A 16528-nucleotide genomic window follows, 5' to 3' on the forward strand; every position below is an offset into this window, starting at 1 on the left:
GAATAGAAGCCTAAATTCAATATGTGATTGTCTCTTTAGAGAGAAAAAACAAACAAACACTCAATTCACATGGATTAGTTTTAGAATCTTTTTACAGATTTCATCAGAAACATCTTCATGTGTTCCGAAGTCTTGCAGGTATGGAACGACATGAGGGGGAGTAATTATTGACAGAATTTTTACTTTTGGCTGAACCATCCCTTTAAAGGGATTTAGGGGGAAAAACATTAACGCATAAATGTAATCAAACACATCATCATACTTTAAATGCACAAAACACAACATGGGTAGTTTTTAGAATGCAGGGTTTTTTACACATTCAAATTACATGCTGACACAATATCATGACAAAAAAATTGTGCTGTAGTTCCATGTATATGATCCAGTCCCTTGACATACTGTATATACCTTGTAAAAACATAAGAGTGAACCGTTTTAAGTCATTAAATCACTGATTGAACATTAAAGTGCCTAATGAAATGTGCTTGCTTAGTTTGTGAAAGAAAACAAAACTGTAGGTAGGTTAAAAACATTATTACCCAGTAATATATAAATGTATATATATGTTGTTGGTCCATTCAAGTCTGTCGTCAACGCAAATCCCACAGGCACTTGTCAGAAACCCTCATTAGAATAAAATGGGGCAATCTACAAGAAGGGCCAAAAACAACATCACTGCTTGAGTGGTGTGTAGAAAGATGCTTCACATTCTCAAAAGGGTGATCAGGAAAGTTTGTGCTTTCATGTCATTAACATGAACAGGCCTTAAATCATTCATGTTTCTAAAAAGTGAAGGGCAAACCAATTATACCATTACTTTTACTGCTGTCCCTGTGGACACAAAACTTTATGCGTAAAACAGCAAGTATATGTGCTTAGCGCTGAGTGGTTGTTTGGGGAAGTATAATAGGTGTACAAGCTATTCCTGCAAAAGATTCTGGAAAATGAAGATCTCTTTCCCACTCATCCGTCTCTGTATTATAAACTTGCACAATACTTGTGACATTATTTAGGTGCCAGTTGTATCCTCCAACTATATAGATCTTTTTATCCAGCAAGCAGCAGCCAGCCTCCGACTGACCAGCACGCATTGGACTGACTGTTGTCCATTGATCGGTCTCTGGAATGTAATACTCTACAGCTAGGACATCAAAGCAGCGGTCAACATGGTCCATTCTGCCACCGAGAGCATATATACGGTTGTTTACGCTGATCATAGCATGCAGGACTCTTGGCTCGTTCATGGGACACTTGAAATCCCACTGATCCGAGGCTGGATCATAGCAATGAAGAGTCTTCTTATCCTCCACAGACACCCCATAACCTCCAGAGACATAGAGTTTCTCTCCACATGTAGCTCCGGCGTGACCCCAGATTCTCCTCTTCAGGGAATCCACGTAAGTCCACTCATTTTTCCTTGGACAATAGCACTCTACAGAGGACAAGCTGCCAGATCTGTTGCGTCCCCCCGTAGCATAAAGTTGTCCATGCAGTACGTTAAGCTGAAACTGAATGCGGCTCTCCTGCATGGGTTGGATTCGAAGCCACTGGTTCAGATGGGGGTCATAGCGAAAGCAAATGTCAACTGCGCCCTCTCCACTGCGATATTGCAAATGCTGCCCACCCACGACGTACACAAAATTGTCGAGAACCGACACACATGCATGGCTGCATCCCATCTCCATTTCGGTCAACTCTTTGAACTGTCGCACTGTGATGTCGGGCAGATAGTAAACTTTGCTGCTTACAGTGCGATCATTGTCGGTGTAGGGTGTTCCACCAAAAGTAATAAGCGACGTAACGTCTGAGCGAATGGAAGTTCTTGGTGATTGCATTTCGTGCTGTCGGAATGGAAGGATCTGATAATTGAAGGCCTCTAGGAGAAAGTATCGGCACTGCACATCCTCCACCATGATGTCGACCGTTTGGACACTGTCCACAAGCTCAGACGATCGCATTAGGGGGAAGCGCACGTGGCAGAGCACTTCGCTGGCTGCAGCTCGTCTGGATGCGTCATGCTGCAGCCAGCGGATCGCTGCATGGAACAAGTCGATCTCACTACAGTTCTTCAACTTGTTGCTCTGAAGGAAGAAAACCAGTCGTTCCATTGGAATGTGAAGGAAATCATCCTCCTGTGCTATCTGCAGGAAGTGACGGAACGTGTAAGCATCGACCGACTGTTTAAGGGACGAGAGGCTAAAAGTGGTGGCCATCTGGCCGATATTTAGACAAGTCTCAACACTCATGGCTGATTTCAGGAACTCCTCACAAAGCTCCACCACAGGCACCATCTGCAGGAAGACAGCAGCACCAAGAACATCCTGAATGCAGTCCAAGTCCAAAGTGACCTCAGAACTGTAGGCAAAATCAATAATGTGCTTCAGTCCTCTGGCTGAAAGACCTTTTAGCTCTATGGTGTTTTGGCTTGACTCCTTCATTCCTCCAGTAAACATGGCTCTGTATGGATCAAGAAGAAAAGATTTTACACCTCTGTTCAAATTGTGAAGAAAGAATCTGCAAAATTTTAAGCTAACCCTAAAGTACAAAAGTGACTGCTCACATTTTTAGCAGCCTTGATTCCGGAAATATTTTCCCAGTCATTTTCTAAGTAGGCATTAAAAAAAAAAAAAAAAGAAGAATATTAATAAAATTTCTAAGCCTTGAACCAAAACATTATAAACATGGCGGATTATAAACTTGACGGATATCAAGATGTCTCAAGTCCTATGAAACATGACAGGAGCTTTCATTTGGGTTTATTAACATGTCAAATCGGCTAGATGCAAAGAATGTGGGAAAACAATTAGCGACAACATCAAATTTTATGAGACATCGTGACCTGTCAGTGGCTGGCTGTGATCATGGGCATTTGACTGGTTTAATTGGGATAACCTCCCCAAAACATCAATCATACTAAAGAATAGATGCATGAGATTATATTCGTAATTAGAAAACAATTTAAAATTCCTTGCAGCGAGAGTGTCAGGCAACGCATTATACTCATAGTTCAGCCGCGGCTGACTGGATTGAGCGTCCAGCAAAGCGTCGGTAAGCTGCCAGTCTGATCACGGCCATCTGACTGCTTTAATTGGGATAAAACTCTCTGAAACTCCAATCATGCAAAAGAACATAATCATATCAACAGATGCATAATAAATGAGCTTGAGAGGGAGGAACACAAAAGACAAAAACTGCCAAAAATCAATGGTTTCTGAAACTGCCAGACAACTAGCCAGCCACTGACAGGTCACGTGACATGCCAGAATCAGACTGGCAGCTGCCAGCCAGCCACTGACAGGTCACGTGACATGCCAGTGAGCTGAAGATTGAACCCCTACTGCATTTAGCTGCACACTTCTGTTAACGCTTCTGCTTAATTCCCACAGTTTAACACGGTGTCTCATTTCGAAGACTGCGTCCACTGGAGGTTACGTTTGTCGGCCGCATACGTCACAAAAGGAGTCTTATTTCAGAACAGTAACCATTATAAAATTGACCGGTATTCCTAGTGAAGCGTAAATTGTTGTAATTTCTTAATGAATTTGGAATATAGGGGTCAGTTTACTGAAATGAAGCAGCCTCAATGATGTATGCGGCCAACAAATGCGACCTGCGGAGGACACAGCCTTCGAAATGAGACATAGCCAAAGTATATTTATATCCGCAACCTTAAAAACAGGTTGAGAGACTATGATGAATGGTTACCTCACAATGTACAACGGTAAGCAGGTGCAAAGGACTTTATCTACATGAAATACATATATCTCTATTGCTCACATACTAGTTATCTCTCTGCATGCCAACTAGGGCTGCACTATAAATTGTTTTAGCATCGATATCACAATGTGCGCATCCATGATAGTCACATTGCAAAATGTGCAATGTCAAGTATAATGACTATATGATCTGTACAGATCAGGCACCACGGTTCGAAACGCACATGATTCTCCGATTAATTGCAAAGTTTAACGATCACAGAGTGAAAGTTTAAGACTTGCACGTGTTTTAGGTCCTGTCAGTTTAAACATTCAAGTGATTTTAAACTATTAGAGCGTAAGAAGACACGGAAGAAGACTTGCACGTCTTCTTTTATAGTTTTAACAGAGCAACACACACAGCACACAAATACCGAATTCCATTCACATCTATTTGTGCTAGAACGGACACGTACACGCTAAATTATGTAAAAATGCTCATCTCTGTGAGTATCTTCGTAAACACTTAAAGCTTACGTGAACGTAAATAACTGAGAAAGAAAATGGATACGTATCATTATATTGGATCTGTGCATTTGGTCTTAAAGTGACAGCAGCCTAATTCTTCTGCTGCTGTCTGTCATAGAGGTTAATCACACAACAAAATACAAAGAAATCACTTTTGTAGCATTAATAAAGAGTAATTTAAATGTATACAGCGAAGACTATGCAGTGTTATTTTACATTTGATTATTCAAATGAATACTGTTCAATTTTACTGTATTTATTTTGTAATTTGTTTCACTCTAAAATCACCTCAATCATTTTAGAATTATTAATTCTTTCTCAATAGAGCCAGAGACAATTTATATGAGACATGCCACTTCCTCAATCCTCAATACAACTATATAAGGAAAACCCGTAACGGCAAAGATGGCGGTTGTATGCACATGTCCCGCCCCTCCCGCCGGAAAGCCAATCATCTGCTTTTAACAGTCAGCAGCTGACCACTAAGGAGCGAATGTACAGTGACGTGACATAACTGCCATATTCAACCTGTGCTTTCGCGCTGTGGCTGGCGCTGAGCCAAAGACGGACGCGCTCAGCGCTTGTCATAGGCTCTATCACAACTGTTCAGTGTTTTAACCACATAATGTTTATTTTAGGTTTCAGACATTTAAATACATATAATTGTTTAAGTGCTTGGCACAACACCGGCATTCTGGATAGAGACGTAAATGAAGTTTGGTGTCGTGAACGTGAACCCTTGCGCATGCGTAGTAAAGGTATAACCTGTGGGGAAAAGGGCATTTTAAACCTTATTTTGGGGCAAAGTCATCAAACTTTTTCAGCGATTTTTATCATATTTTACTGTTGTTTCTATACATGCAGTTTTTATGTCCCGGTGACCAGTGAAAGTGCAGTTCTGACTCTCTGCCCATTCATTTAGATAGGAGCCTGGTCTTGTTAGTCCGAAATAGCTGCCCGGAGGCGTTGCCAAGATGGCGGCCGAGTGGCACGACTTGCCTAAAAGGACTTTGATAGAGCTTCTCCAGTCATCTGGTGAAATTATTTTCATATCTCTCTCTCTCTCTATATATCTATATCTATATATATATCTATATCATCTATATCTATATATATATATATATATATATATATATATATATATATATATATATATATATATATCTATATCTATATATATATATATATAACAAAATATTGCATTGACAGTTTTTTCCAATATCATGCAGTCCTAAACATGAGGTTTAGTAAAAATGACATAACTTTAATTTTATATGAATTATCTCTTTAACATTTCATGTAAACAACTCAATAGTGCTAATGCCAGTAGTTCAAAGGGCTAATGAACTTCAAGCATCAGTCATTTTTGGGCTTGTGCTCAAATTTGTTGAGTGCACACAGCAGCTCCTCATCTATTCTGGATCCTTCTTGGTATTTCATTCTTCTTTCAGTGCTTTAATGCCACCAAATGTTCTGGTTTGTGTCTCTGTAGTGTCTCATGTGACCCGCAGCTTATAACTTATTAGTCAGCAGCACATTTTCATAACTGAACAAAGAGCAAGACGTATAACTTTTAATTAAACACATTATATTAGGTTTGTATCTTTAATTTACTGTATGTCTAATAGTTTTGAAACCATCTATATGTTAGTGTACTCCTTATATGACATGAGAAATCAAAATGTCCTTGATTTTTTGGCATTTAAGAGGCCAAATTTTTAATTTAATTTTTGTACTATTAAAATATCCAAGTTTTATAGCTTAAAACAACCTCCTAACTACAAAAAGAGCATTAATTTAACCAAGCTCAAAAAATGGCTTATTTGGATATTGTGGGATCTTTTGAATATGACTGCCTCCAGAGCAAGATACGGATGAATATTTGGCCCACTGGCACTCAGTCTCTTAACACGTCAAAAGCAAATAGAACCCAATGTAATCACTGACGCTGAATACAGTATACCCGTTCAATTTCTAATGTACTCCATGTGCTTTAGCTACTCCTGACAACAGGACAAATGGAAGAGTAAAGGAACATTTGCTTTGATGCGTCCAGTTTAAAAACCATGTTAGTATCTGTACAGCCTTCAGAAGGTACCCAGCGTCAGGAACTGGCAGATTTTTTTTTTTTTTTTTTTGGTACTCAATTTTTATTGTATTAGAGGGTAACAATATAAAAGAGGTATTGTAACAATTCAGATACAACAGCAACACTTACTAATTTTTGTTGAAAGATGAATCAGTCAACTGTCTTGGATCTGACAGAAGCTAAATTGCAACTGTAATTAAACTAATGATGCTTTGCCTGTAAATGGTGGTTTTATATGTATAATGCTTTACTTACACTTACATGCAATAGCGGGGGGCTGTTAATATTTTTTCCCATGCAATTGTGTTAGCCAATCACAACAGAAGGGCCAGAATGAGAGTTGAAATTAATAATTTTTGTGAATATACAACTTTTTGGGGGTTTTTTGTGCAAAAAAAAAAAAACAAGCCTAAAGGAACATATTAAATTAATTAAACATATCCATGTTGTGTCCCCTTTAACACTGACAAAATCTGTTATATATGCAGTAGTCAAGTCGTTTAATTGGGTCATCAATAAGAACAAGGATTAACCTTGCAACTTATTTCTCGATTTACAGCTCAGTTGACTGGTGTTAACAAACTGTGTATATCTCACCTGAAGTAGTCACTGCAGGAGGCCAAAACCGCTTTGTGAACCTCGAAGCGTTCGTTGTCAATGGCCAGAACCACATCCAGCAACTGACCTTGATCACGCAACGCGGACAACCCCCTCAGGAGAGTGTTGCTGTGGCTGGGGGCCGAGAAAGTACAACGGAGCGTGCTATTCTTGTTGTTAGCCATGCTGGAAAAAAAAGAGAATCAGTTACGAGGAATTGTATCTCTCACCACTCCCTGATCATTGTCTCTGGCTACACAGCCCATATAACTTCAGAAGTAGCTTGATGAGTTTGCTGTTTCCCGACGCTCCACCAATTGGTCTCAGTTTCTAAACTGACGCATCAACATGATCCCTGTAATAGCACTTACTTTTAAATTATTCAAAAGAATGGATAAAGAACCTATTTGGATACAGAACCCATAAGCTGCACAAAAACCAAGCAACAAGCAGTCGTTGGAATCTTACTGACTGATCTTGATGGAATCACTTTTGTAACTTTAATAAGGATTAATCTATAGTATTTATATAAAAAAAAGAATACCATGCAGTGTTATTTTACATTTGATTACAATTTCTGTTCCTGAAATTTGTTCAGTTGTATTTATTTTAGCCATTGCTAATTAGTTTATTTGTTCTTATTTTAATACTGACTGTTTACTTGTCTTTAATAATGTTTGAAATGTCTATTACTTAGTCTAGTTGTTTTTGTTCATGGTATTCAGCTGCAACAGAGACACAAAGGCTGCGTTTACACTGGCACAAAAAATCCAATCTTTTACTCGCATCTGACACAGATCGGAATTTGTTGCACACGTGTAAACACAAAAAATCCGTGTTTTTTCCGCATCCGATCTGAGCCACTTCCAAATGTGTTTTTAAATCAGATACATATCCGATGTCTGGACATCCGACCTATGTCTAAACACACATATCCGATTCTCCTTTGAATTCCAAGCCACCACAAGGCGAGGACGACACGTTTATTCACAAAGATAGCTTTTTAATGTTGCATTATAAGGCAGCTTTTTAGAGGTGGGAACTTTATATTTATCTTTGTAAAGAAAAGAAATTGCACGAACACAGAAACATTCAGAAGCTGGTTTTCAACCTCTGCCTGTGACTTTTATAAATAAAACAGCTTCGCTACCGAAAACTACATTATATTTCTCAGCAATGAGGTGACAACTTCGCTGTAATTAAACTTAGGTCACTCACTCGCACGCTCTCTCTCTCTCGAATTCATAAAAATAAAAAAATATATTACAGGGCTACTTTATTTCACTTCAGAATTCTAGATCTGAGCTGTAGATAAACGAAAATGATTTATGGACTAAATATCTGTTCCGTAAGATTTTGTGCTACAAAACATTCATGAGTCATGACAGCTGTTATCTTGTCCATGCTGGCAAATAATCATGACCACCCGACATGAATTATATAAATAATTTTAATAGAACAGCCATTCAAAATCAGGGTCTACCATGTGAATTGTAGATGATCACCAAAAATCATTTTGGGCAGGAATTAATGTAAACACAGATATCGGATACCAGTCCTGTCTAAAGTGAGTGTAAACAGATGGGCCAAAAAATCAAAAGATCGGATCTGTGCATTCAGACTTGCAGTGTAAATGCAGCCAAAGAAAAAAAAAAACAATATGTTTGATATCTAAATGTTTGAGTTAATTTTTTTTTTACCTTATTGGAATCGGAACTGGGAATCAATGAGCAGAATCTGAATCGCCAAAGTTCAGATGATACCTAACACTACCTGGAGGGCCACTGTCCAGCAGAGTTTATCTCCAACCCTGACAAAACTCACCTGCCTGTAGTTTCCTAGTAATCCTGAAGACATTGATTATCTGGTTCAGGTGTGTTTGATTAGGGTTGGAGCTGAAATCTGCAGGACAGTCGCCTTCCAGGACCGAGCTTGCCCATCCCTATAGACTAAATGTTATCATATTATGGCCGATAACAACATATTAATCCTTTATTAGTCTGTCAAAATTAAAGCGGCGCTATGCAGTTTTGGCAATTTCTTCGCTGTCTTCTCGCGGGTTTCTCTATAGAGCTCCCCCTACAGCTTTGGAATAAATATTTGACAACACTGTGGTCAAAACTCGTTGGTGACTCGCCCCCCTCCCATCTTCTCCCGCTGGTCATGTGCATTTGTTTTCAAAGAAGCCGGCGAACACAGGGAGCCATGTCCACTGAGGTATGTATGATACACAGCTAGCATTTAAATGTTTAGATAGTGTATGTGTGCAGTGCCGTAAAGCAATTCGTTACATCGCGAAACCTGATATTACGCGATACTTCCTGACAATGAGTTGCACAGTTGCAAGGGTGGTTTTTCCGCTCAAAGGCGCTAGGGGGGTGCGAGAAGACCACCATTCAACCCGAAAAAAGTCATATAACCATTCCAATGACTCCGAAGCTGTTAAGGTAAAAAAAACCTGCATAGTTCACCTTTTTTTTAAACATTCAAATGAAAATCAATAATCTCCTATATTCTGCATGTGAATTTTTGACATAATGTTAATATTGCAAAAGTTTTCCAGCGTTGGAGAGATGTTAGAGTGGGTAGGCCTGAAAACGGGTGCCGGGGTTGCTTTGTTTCTGCTCGATATGCGAGTAACATTGGTTTTGCCATGTTTCACATAACTGAGATATGCTGTTGCAGTTGTTGAATCACAGCTGATGCCTGGCTCACACTACAGGAGTTTTAGGCCGAATGATCCCCGATTCAAGAATCGGAGAAAAAATATTGTCGATGACCTCGATCGGTTCCGATGTTCGGCGCAGATTATCTGGTAATGTGAGGCGTTCACAGATCGAATATTACACCTGCCGATCTGCTCTAACACAAATCGGGCTCGCCCCGATCACATCAAACATGTTTGATATTTAGGATTTTAAATCGGGATGAGCAAGACTGTGATTACGTAAGAACCTTCAAAATAGCCAATAAGAAACAGTTAGGGCTGTCGTGCTGAAGGTAATTTTGAGTGACTCAACAGTGCGATGTGCGTTTTTATCTCCATTTATTTATTGCTAAATAAATAAGAGTTACGCTGTGGTCAGCAGGCACGAAGACGAGTACATGTTCAGTACTGAAACCGAAACTATAAAGCGTGTTAAAACGAAGTGGAGTAAAATGAAGATACAATGTCAAAATAAGGGTCGGGTCCACATAATACAATAAACACAACATAAACCTGACAATGAGCTTTTTTTTTTTTTGACAATGACAATGAGCTTGTTAGGCCATTGTTATAGAACAGTTAGTTCCTTGAATCTCACTTTACGAGAGGCTTTCTGCTGATATTTCACAAGTATTGGCATTGATAGTCTCTGCATTCTAGACAGGCTGTCACTCAGTCCAGTTACATTGTTACGCCACTAGGTGGCGAGAAGGGACAGTCTTTTAGTGAGTCATTAAACTGTTTATTCAACGGAAATGTAAAAAAAATGCGGATTCATTCAAAGATAGATGTAATGAAACAAGCTGTTAATTATTTTAATATTTAATTTGAACTTTGAGCTCCACTTTACAAGACTCAGCTGAGCAGCAATGAGGCGCATGGGCAACGCTGAAGCTGATGCGTCACTTCATGATCAATGGCATTGATTCATTGTATCGACCAGCGCTGAGTCGCTGATGCCATTCATTAGAAATATCCTTAAATGTTAAAAGGATGATTTTTGAAAGATTTCGCTTTCCTTGGTCACGGCTACCTTTTCATGAATATGACTTGATATGAAGGACAGATACTGTTTACATCTGCTTTTCCGCTTCAGATCTGCTGCGTGAGATCACGTGAGGCGTTTCGTCTGGCAAGATAATCTTAATAACATTTTGTAGAGTGTGATGCGCCGCGATTTTAAAATATTGTAGTGCTGCACAATTAATCGAATTTCTAATCGCGATTACAATTACGGATGCCACGATTACGTAATCATTCAAAACCGTGATTAAAAAAAAAGAAAAAAAAAAGACGCTTACATTATTCTGCATGGGTGTGTTTAGAGCATGTTACGTTGTGGAGAGGCGAACCACGACTAACGTTACTTCAGAGAACCCAGCACAATAGGAACTACCAGAGACGTAGGCCTAATTGTATGCTGAAATAAAAAATCTCTCAACTCAGAAAAACGGACTTTTCTGTCCTGTCAGCCGCTATACTGCAGTAGCGCGCACTCTTCAATTGCACGCGCAAATGAGGCGGAGCGCGCTGTATATCGCTTCATTATACAGCGCAAAATAAACTAGAAGCATGCAACGTTGTTACGTTTTAAATTAGAAAAAAAACGCGTTGTCCAGATTCAGTATTTGCGGTCAGATGAGATGTTGTCGGTCTATATGTCAGTGTCATTATTCTATCGTTATTTTCATAACTTGATACGAAATAAAAAGTCTCTAACCTCAGAAAAACGAAATTTCACGTCCTGTCAGTTGTTTTACTGCGCTCGTAGCCGCATTCACTTTAACAGTTCTTGTAAGTATTGTGTATCACCATGGTAACGGTTGTTTCCATAACCCCATAATGCCACTTATTGATTATTTTGTATATTTGTAAATGACTGTGGTGGCTCATACCAAGATTGTATTAACAAAAACTAGTTTGGAACTGCTATTTAATAGCTTAACCTTGTAGGCCTACTGTTTATTTATCAGTAGCCTATTAGTCATATTCTTACAATTTATTTGTATATTAAGTAAAGGGGGACAGTAGCCTACTTGTATGTGTCAATTTTTGTGTAAACAAATTATAATAGGCCTATATAATACCTAAAAAGGTGGGTCGCGGCTTGATGACCATGGGGAAATGTGGGTCCCATGGCCAAACTATTCAAAACATCATGCAATGTAAATCGTGGTAATCGTAATTGATTACAATTTCAAGGGAATAATCGACTATTATGATTTTTGTCATAATCGTGCAGCCCTAAGTGTGAGCATGTTTAAGATTTGAGGGAAGAAAATCTGCAAAGATTCTCCTTAAGTGTGTGCTGCAACCAGATTTTACAATCGGTTAGGATATTAAAACTCCTGTAGTGTGAGCCAGGCATGATTCACGCATCCTTATGGGGGTGGACCAATGAAGGGAGGGGTGTGTTTCTTCTGGGTTGGGGTGTGTTTATTTGGGTGTCAATTTCAAATATCAACAGTGTTTCTCAGAAATCTCTTACTACACCTTGAAGAGCTTCAACCCAAAGCCTAAGCATTTACCGCAGCTTGCCCTGTCCTGCTTTGACAGATGCATGTGCTGTTTAATGCTTTTGAGGCATGTTTTCCTCAAAGCATAACTTACATTTTACAGTTATATCCTTGTCTCATTTTGTTGAAATATTTCTTGTTAGAAATCTAGATTTAAATTTCAACATTTAACACAAGTAATCGTATTTTAATGAGAGCAGTAACAGTAAAGGGACTATTGTTGGAGTAGCCTATAAATGTAAAATCATTAGGCTACTATGTTCAGTCGAGTAAATGTGTGTGCTCCTCATACCTTGTACAAGTTAACATTTTGTTTATTACAATTTTTGATTTAGTCATTTTAACTTCTGCTTTAAAACGGCAAATAACCAGTTGATTTTTTTGGTTTAGAATGTAATGTTAATATATTAACCCTTTTTTGAACAAACAATGTATAGCCTACATAGATACTTTTCATAGCCTTCATATTTCACATTGTTTGGAGAACAACATTGGGCAGGATTATGAAATAACATTTTCTTTTTAAAATAATGGTTTTAAATTAATTATTTTTTTTAATGTAAAATATAATTTTGTATAATTTGTGGATTTTTTATATCTGATTAATCGATTAATCAATGAAATAATCAGGGTTCGAATTATGATTTCATCTTTGTGGGGGTCTCTTTAAAAAAAGAGAAAAAAAAGTAGTCTATGAGCAGGCGTGGTAGCTTAATAATGTAATATAAAAATATAAAAATTTGTAAATATAATACAAATTTAATAAAAAAGCTTTGGTGACACAATTCAATTTAAATAGTAGCCTACATTTGGTTTAATTTGTTGAGAATTTTCACGTGAGTGAAATAGATCCGACAGATTTAATTAAGTGGTCCAGTGGTAGAACATTTGCCAAACGCGTCGGAGATTCTGGGTTCGAATCTGCACTTATATCAGTTTTTTTTTTTTTTTTATCAAATCCGATTATGTTTATAAGTGGTTCTATATCAGGCAGAGACACGTTTGTGTGCATTTTGTTTTGTAATTTTACTGGAACGAATAGAGAGTCTCCACAACGGATTGAAGCGCGCCCGAGTGAAGACTGTGCGCGAGCCACAAACAAACACAGTATCCGCGCCAATGATCGCAGCGGCACTTTTATCACTTGGTATAAGTGATATATTTATCACTTCATAAGGTTGTACCGTAGTGTGATGACGATCCGAGATCCCGCGAGATCCATGTGTTTGGCATCTTGTCCTATCTTTTAAGTCATGCTACAGTAGTCTGAAGGAAAAAGTGCTTTATTTGTAATTTAAAATAATGGTGCTGATGATTTTTAGAGACCCCCACAGGTGTATGATTTTACTGCTTTCATGGGAGCTCATCCTCTCTCTATGGGAGCTCAGCTCCCACTGGCTCCCACGTAATTCGAACCATGGAAATAATCAACTGAATTGATTAACAAAATAATCATTAGTTGCAGGCCTAATGTACAGTATAAATAATGGATACTAATTTCAAAATTTGCTAAAGATTACATTAAACACTCTTAATAAATTATAAGTGTTTTCGAATATTCGTTTTGAAAGGCAATCTAAACGTAAAAATAGGGAAAAGAGCATGTGCAATGACAACTTCCAATTTATATCCAACTGATATCAATAAATGTAAAAAACCTCTTGATATTGCTCATATACCATTACAGGAAAGATAAAATGCAATTCCTACACAGCTGGTCATGTGATGTCAACATGGCTGCACCCATAAGAGGGCGACCCACTCCATGCAGAACAAAAACAATTTTTTTCTAGAAAAATTGTGTCTGAAGCCTTCTTAATTACATATGTTGGGGTAAATGTCACTGTAATGATATTTTTCAAAAGTGCTTTTCATTTCTATACGTGTAAAACTTTAACAAAACATTACGGAGTGCACCCAGGCCCGTCACCAAGGGGGGGCATTGGGGGGCAGTGCCCCCCCCAAATTACTTATTGTGCCCCCCTAAATATAATGCACAGGACAGGACAATAAAACAAACTTATATTAAATGTTTGATATTAAATGTCTGCGATGATCATTTTCATTTTAAAACCAAACTGTTTCAGCAGAACTTAGCTCACAGGAACAGTAATCTAACGGTAACGGTAACACTAGAAATGCATAACACATTATCCTCAGAAATGATTCAGAAAATTCATTATTCAACGCATTATTACACAGAACGTAAATTGAAATATAATTATATTCATAAATGACTTAAAACATCCCAAAACAGCACCCAAACCTTGCAAAGACCTACCTCATTAATTATTCAAATACAACAGCCAATGGCAAGTTTCCAGCAGCAGACCTTTCAATATGTTATTTTTGTGTTAGTAGTTTTATTTATTCAAATTACAATATGCAGTTGTGTGTAAGTATATGTATATATATATATATATATATATATATATATATATATATATACACACATATAAATCATGCAATTCATTTAGTTAAGCATACAGTATTGTTTATACGTAATTATTTTGCGCAGCTGGGCATTGCATGCGATCTCAGAATCAAATTTTGGCGGTTTTGTACTTCAAAGCTATGGATATAAGAAAGTGGTTTAAAGATTCGTCGTTGACAAAGACGACTTTGACCAACAACAACGTGTGTGGAGACGACTCTGGAGCTAATGAGATAGGAATGGAGAATTTGTCTAATGAGACACAAGTTCACAGCGTAGACAGAGCAGCGGGTGTAATTATGAATGGGCCTAGTGACGTGATCGCCATCGCTGTGGCTGTGACATTGATCTTGGAAATGAAGGACCGAATCAGATCATTTTACAGCGATACCCTGCTCGCTTGTATAATAATAAAAATCGCTCCTTTGTGTCTTCATGGTATCAGACTAATGATATACGTTACGTTGATTGTGCCTGTTACTCAAGAAAGCTACTAGATGGCACTGTGTTGTGTATGTGACGAACAATGCAGATTAACAAAAAATATAGGCTACTAGCTTAGGGTGACCATATTCCAGGACATGTCCGGCCGGGGTTTCGAGATCGCCCAAAATATCCGGGATACGGCTTTTGCTTTATCGTCGCCATTCATTTTGTTTACATGCACACCTTTTGATTCAGTAGGACTGAATTAATTCCGATTGGTGAATCTGAATGTAGTGTTTACATGAACGCTAAACAAGTGATCGGTTGATGTGCGTTTTAGCATTGCTAAGAAAATTCCTGTGTTTTCTTCTCGATCGGGATCCGTGTGAAGCAGAATGCATGACCTGCAAAGCTGGCACGTACGTGTCAGTGTCAAATAATGTAATAATGTAAACATAATGAATGGTGACTGTAGAAAGCAAAAGCCGAATCCCGGGCATTTTGGGCGATCTCGAAATCCTGGCCAAACATGTCCTGGTTAAACAGGACGTATGGTCACCCTATACTAGCTAAATGTGGAAATGTTAAGAGAAAATAAACAGACGTTGAGATCATAAGGTAAAGCATTTTTTTTTGAATAATTTAACAAAACAAGACTATTGTGGACTATTTTAGTTATGGGTTGTTGTTTTGGTCTGTCTCAGATCATTAAAAAAAGTGTGCCCCCCTATGAAAATTAAATGCCCCCCCATTTGGTTTGTTCTGGCGACGGCCCTGAGTGCACCTAATATTCAAAAAATGTCTAAATAAAGACTGAATAATAAAACCAATACATTTAGTTTTCTTTACTAATATTAGCACCTAACCCTGTTGAATTTTGGAGCAACATCTCTCTATGCATGCATCAAACGCATCGCATGCCACATTTCATGCTACATCCATGCCTACCTGCTTTGAGCTCGATTCACAGAGAACTCCACACCATCTGACTCCGCCATGCTCAGCGAGGATGAGGATGAGGAAGGTCATCATGTGCAGAAGCCCAAATAACCGCTAACCATTCTCAATCTTAATAAAATAAGAAATACAACAATTCAATGACAAAACAACAACAACAACCCATATCATACTTACAGTTTCAAGTGCATAGGCTGCTACGAGACAATGAGAACATTAGAAAGGAAAGTAATGATTCATTCTGCATTAATATTGTAGGGCCTGAACACTAATACAGAGTTATTAATGTTCAGCTCACCTGCACGCGCCTCTCACCCTCTGCTCGACCCCGCGGTTTCAGCTGCGCGCTCACGAGCACACCACTCACGAGCTCCTTCGCATTACATCTGCCCCAAAATTACACAGCTAATCAGAATAAAGCACGTGTTTTCATGTAAATACATTTGCATGGAGGGAATAAGGCATTCATACCTAGCCTGGCGAGTTTGTTGCAATGTTTTTATCATACATAATCTCTCTCGCTATTTTCGCTGTCAAAAGGCGCAGTTCTTGACGTGAGGGGCGTGGTCATTTTCTTTT

At 38.4% G+C, this 16528-nt stretch overlaps 1 protein-coding gene across 2 annotated transcripts; it reads right to left on the reverse strand.

The window, feature by feature from the left end:
* Nucleotides 1-288: 288 nt before the first annotated feature.
* Nucleotides 289-16515, reverse strand: klhl26 (kelch-like family member 26). Of its 2 annotated transcripts, XM_084100938.1 has the most exons (6): nt 16421-16515; nt 16248-16335; nt 15941-16060; nt 6910-7095; nt 2561-2604; nt 289-2457 (listed from the first exon to the last, which is right to left on the reverse strand). In XM_084100938.1, exons 5-6 carry the CDS (start codon nt 2599-2601, stop codon nt 876-878), a joined length of 1623 nt encoding a protein of 540 aa, XP_083957064.1. In that variant the 5' UTR covers nt 2602-2604; nt 6910-7095; nt 15941-16060; nt 16248-16335; nt 16421-16515; the 3' UTR covers nt 289-875. The 2 variants fall into 2 exon arrangements, with proteins under 2 accessions (XP_083957064.1, XP_083957063.1); XM_084100937.1 differs by lacking the exon at nt 2561-2604.
* Nucleotides 16516-16528: the final 13 nt, after the last annotated feature.

Source organism: Abramis brama, assembly GCF_963993115.1.
Source record: "Abramis brama genome assembly, chromosome: 23".
Classification (NCBI taxonomy): domain Eukaryota; kingdom Metazoa; phylum Chordata; class Actinopteri; order Cypriniformes; family Leuciscidae; genus Abramis; species Abramis brama.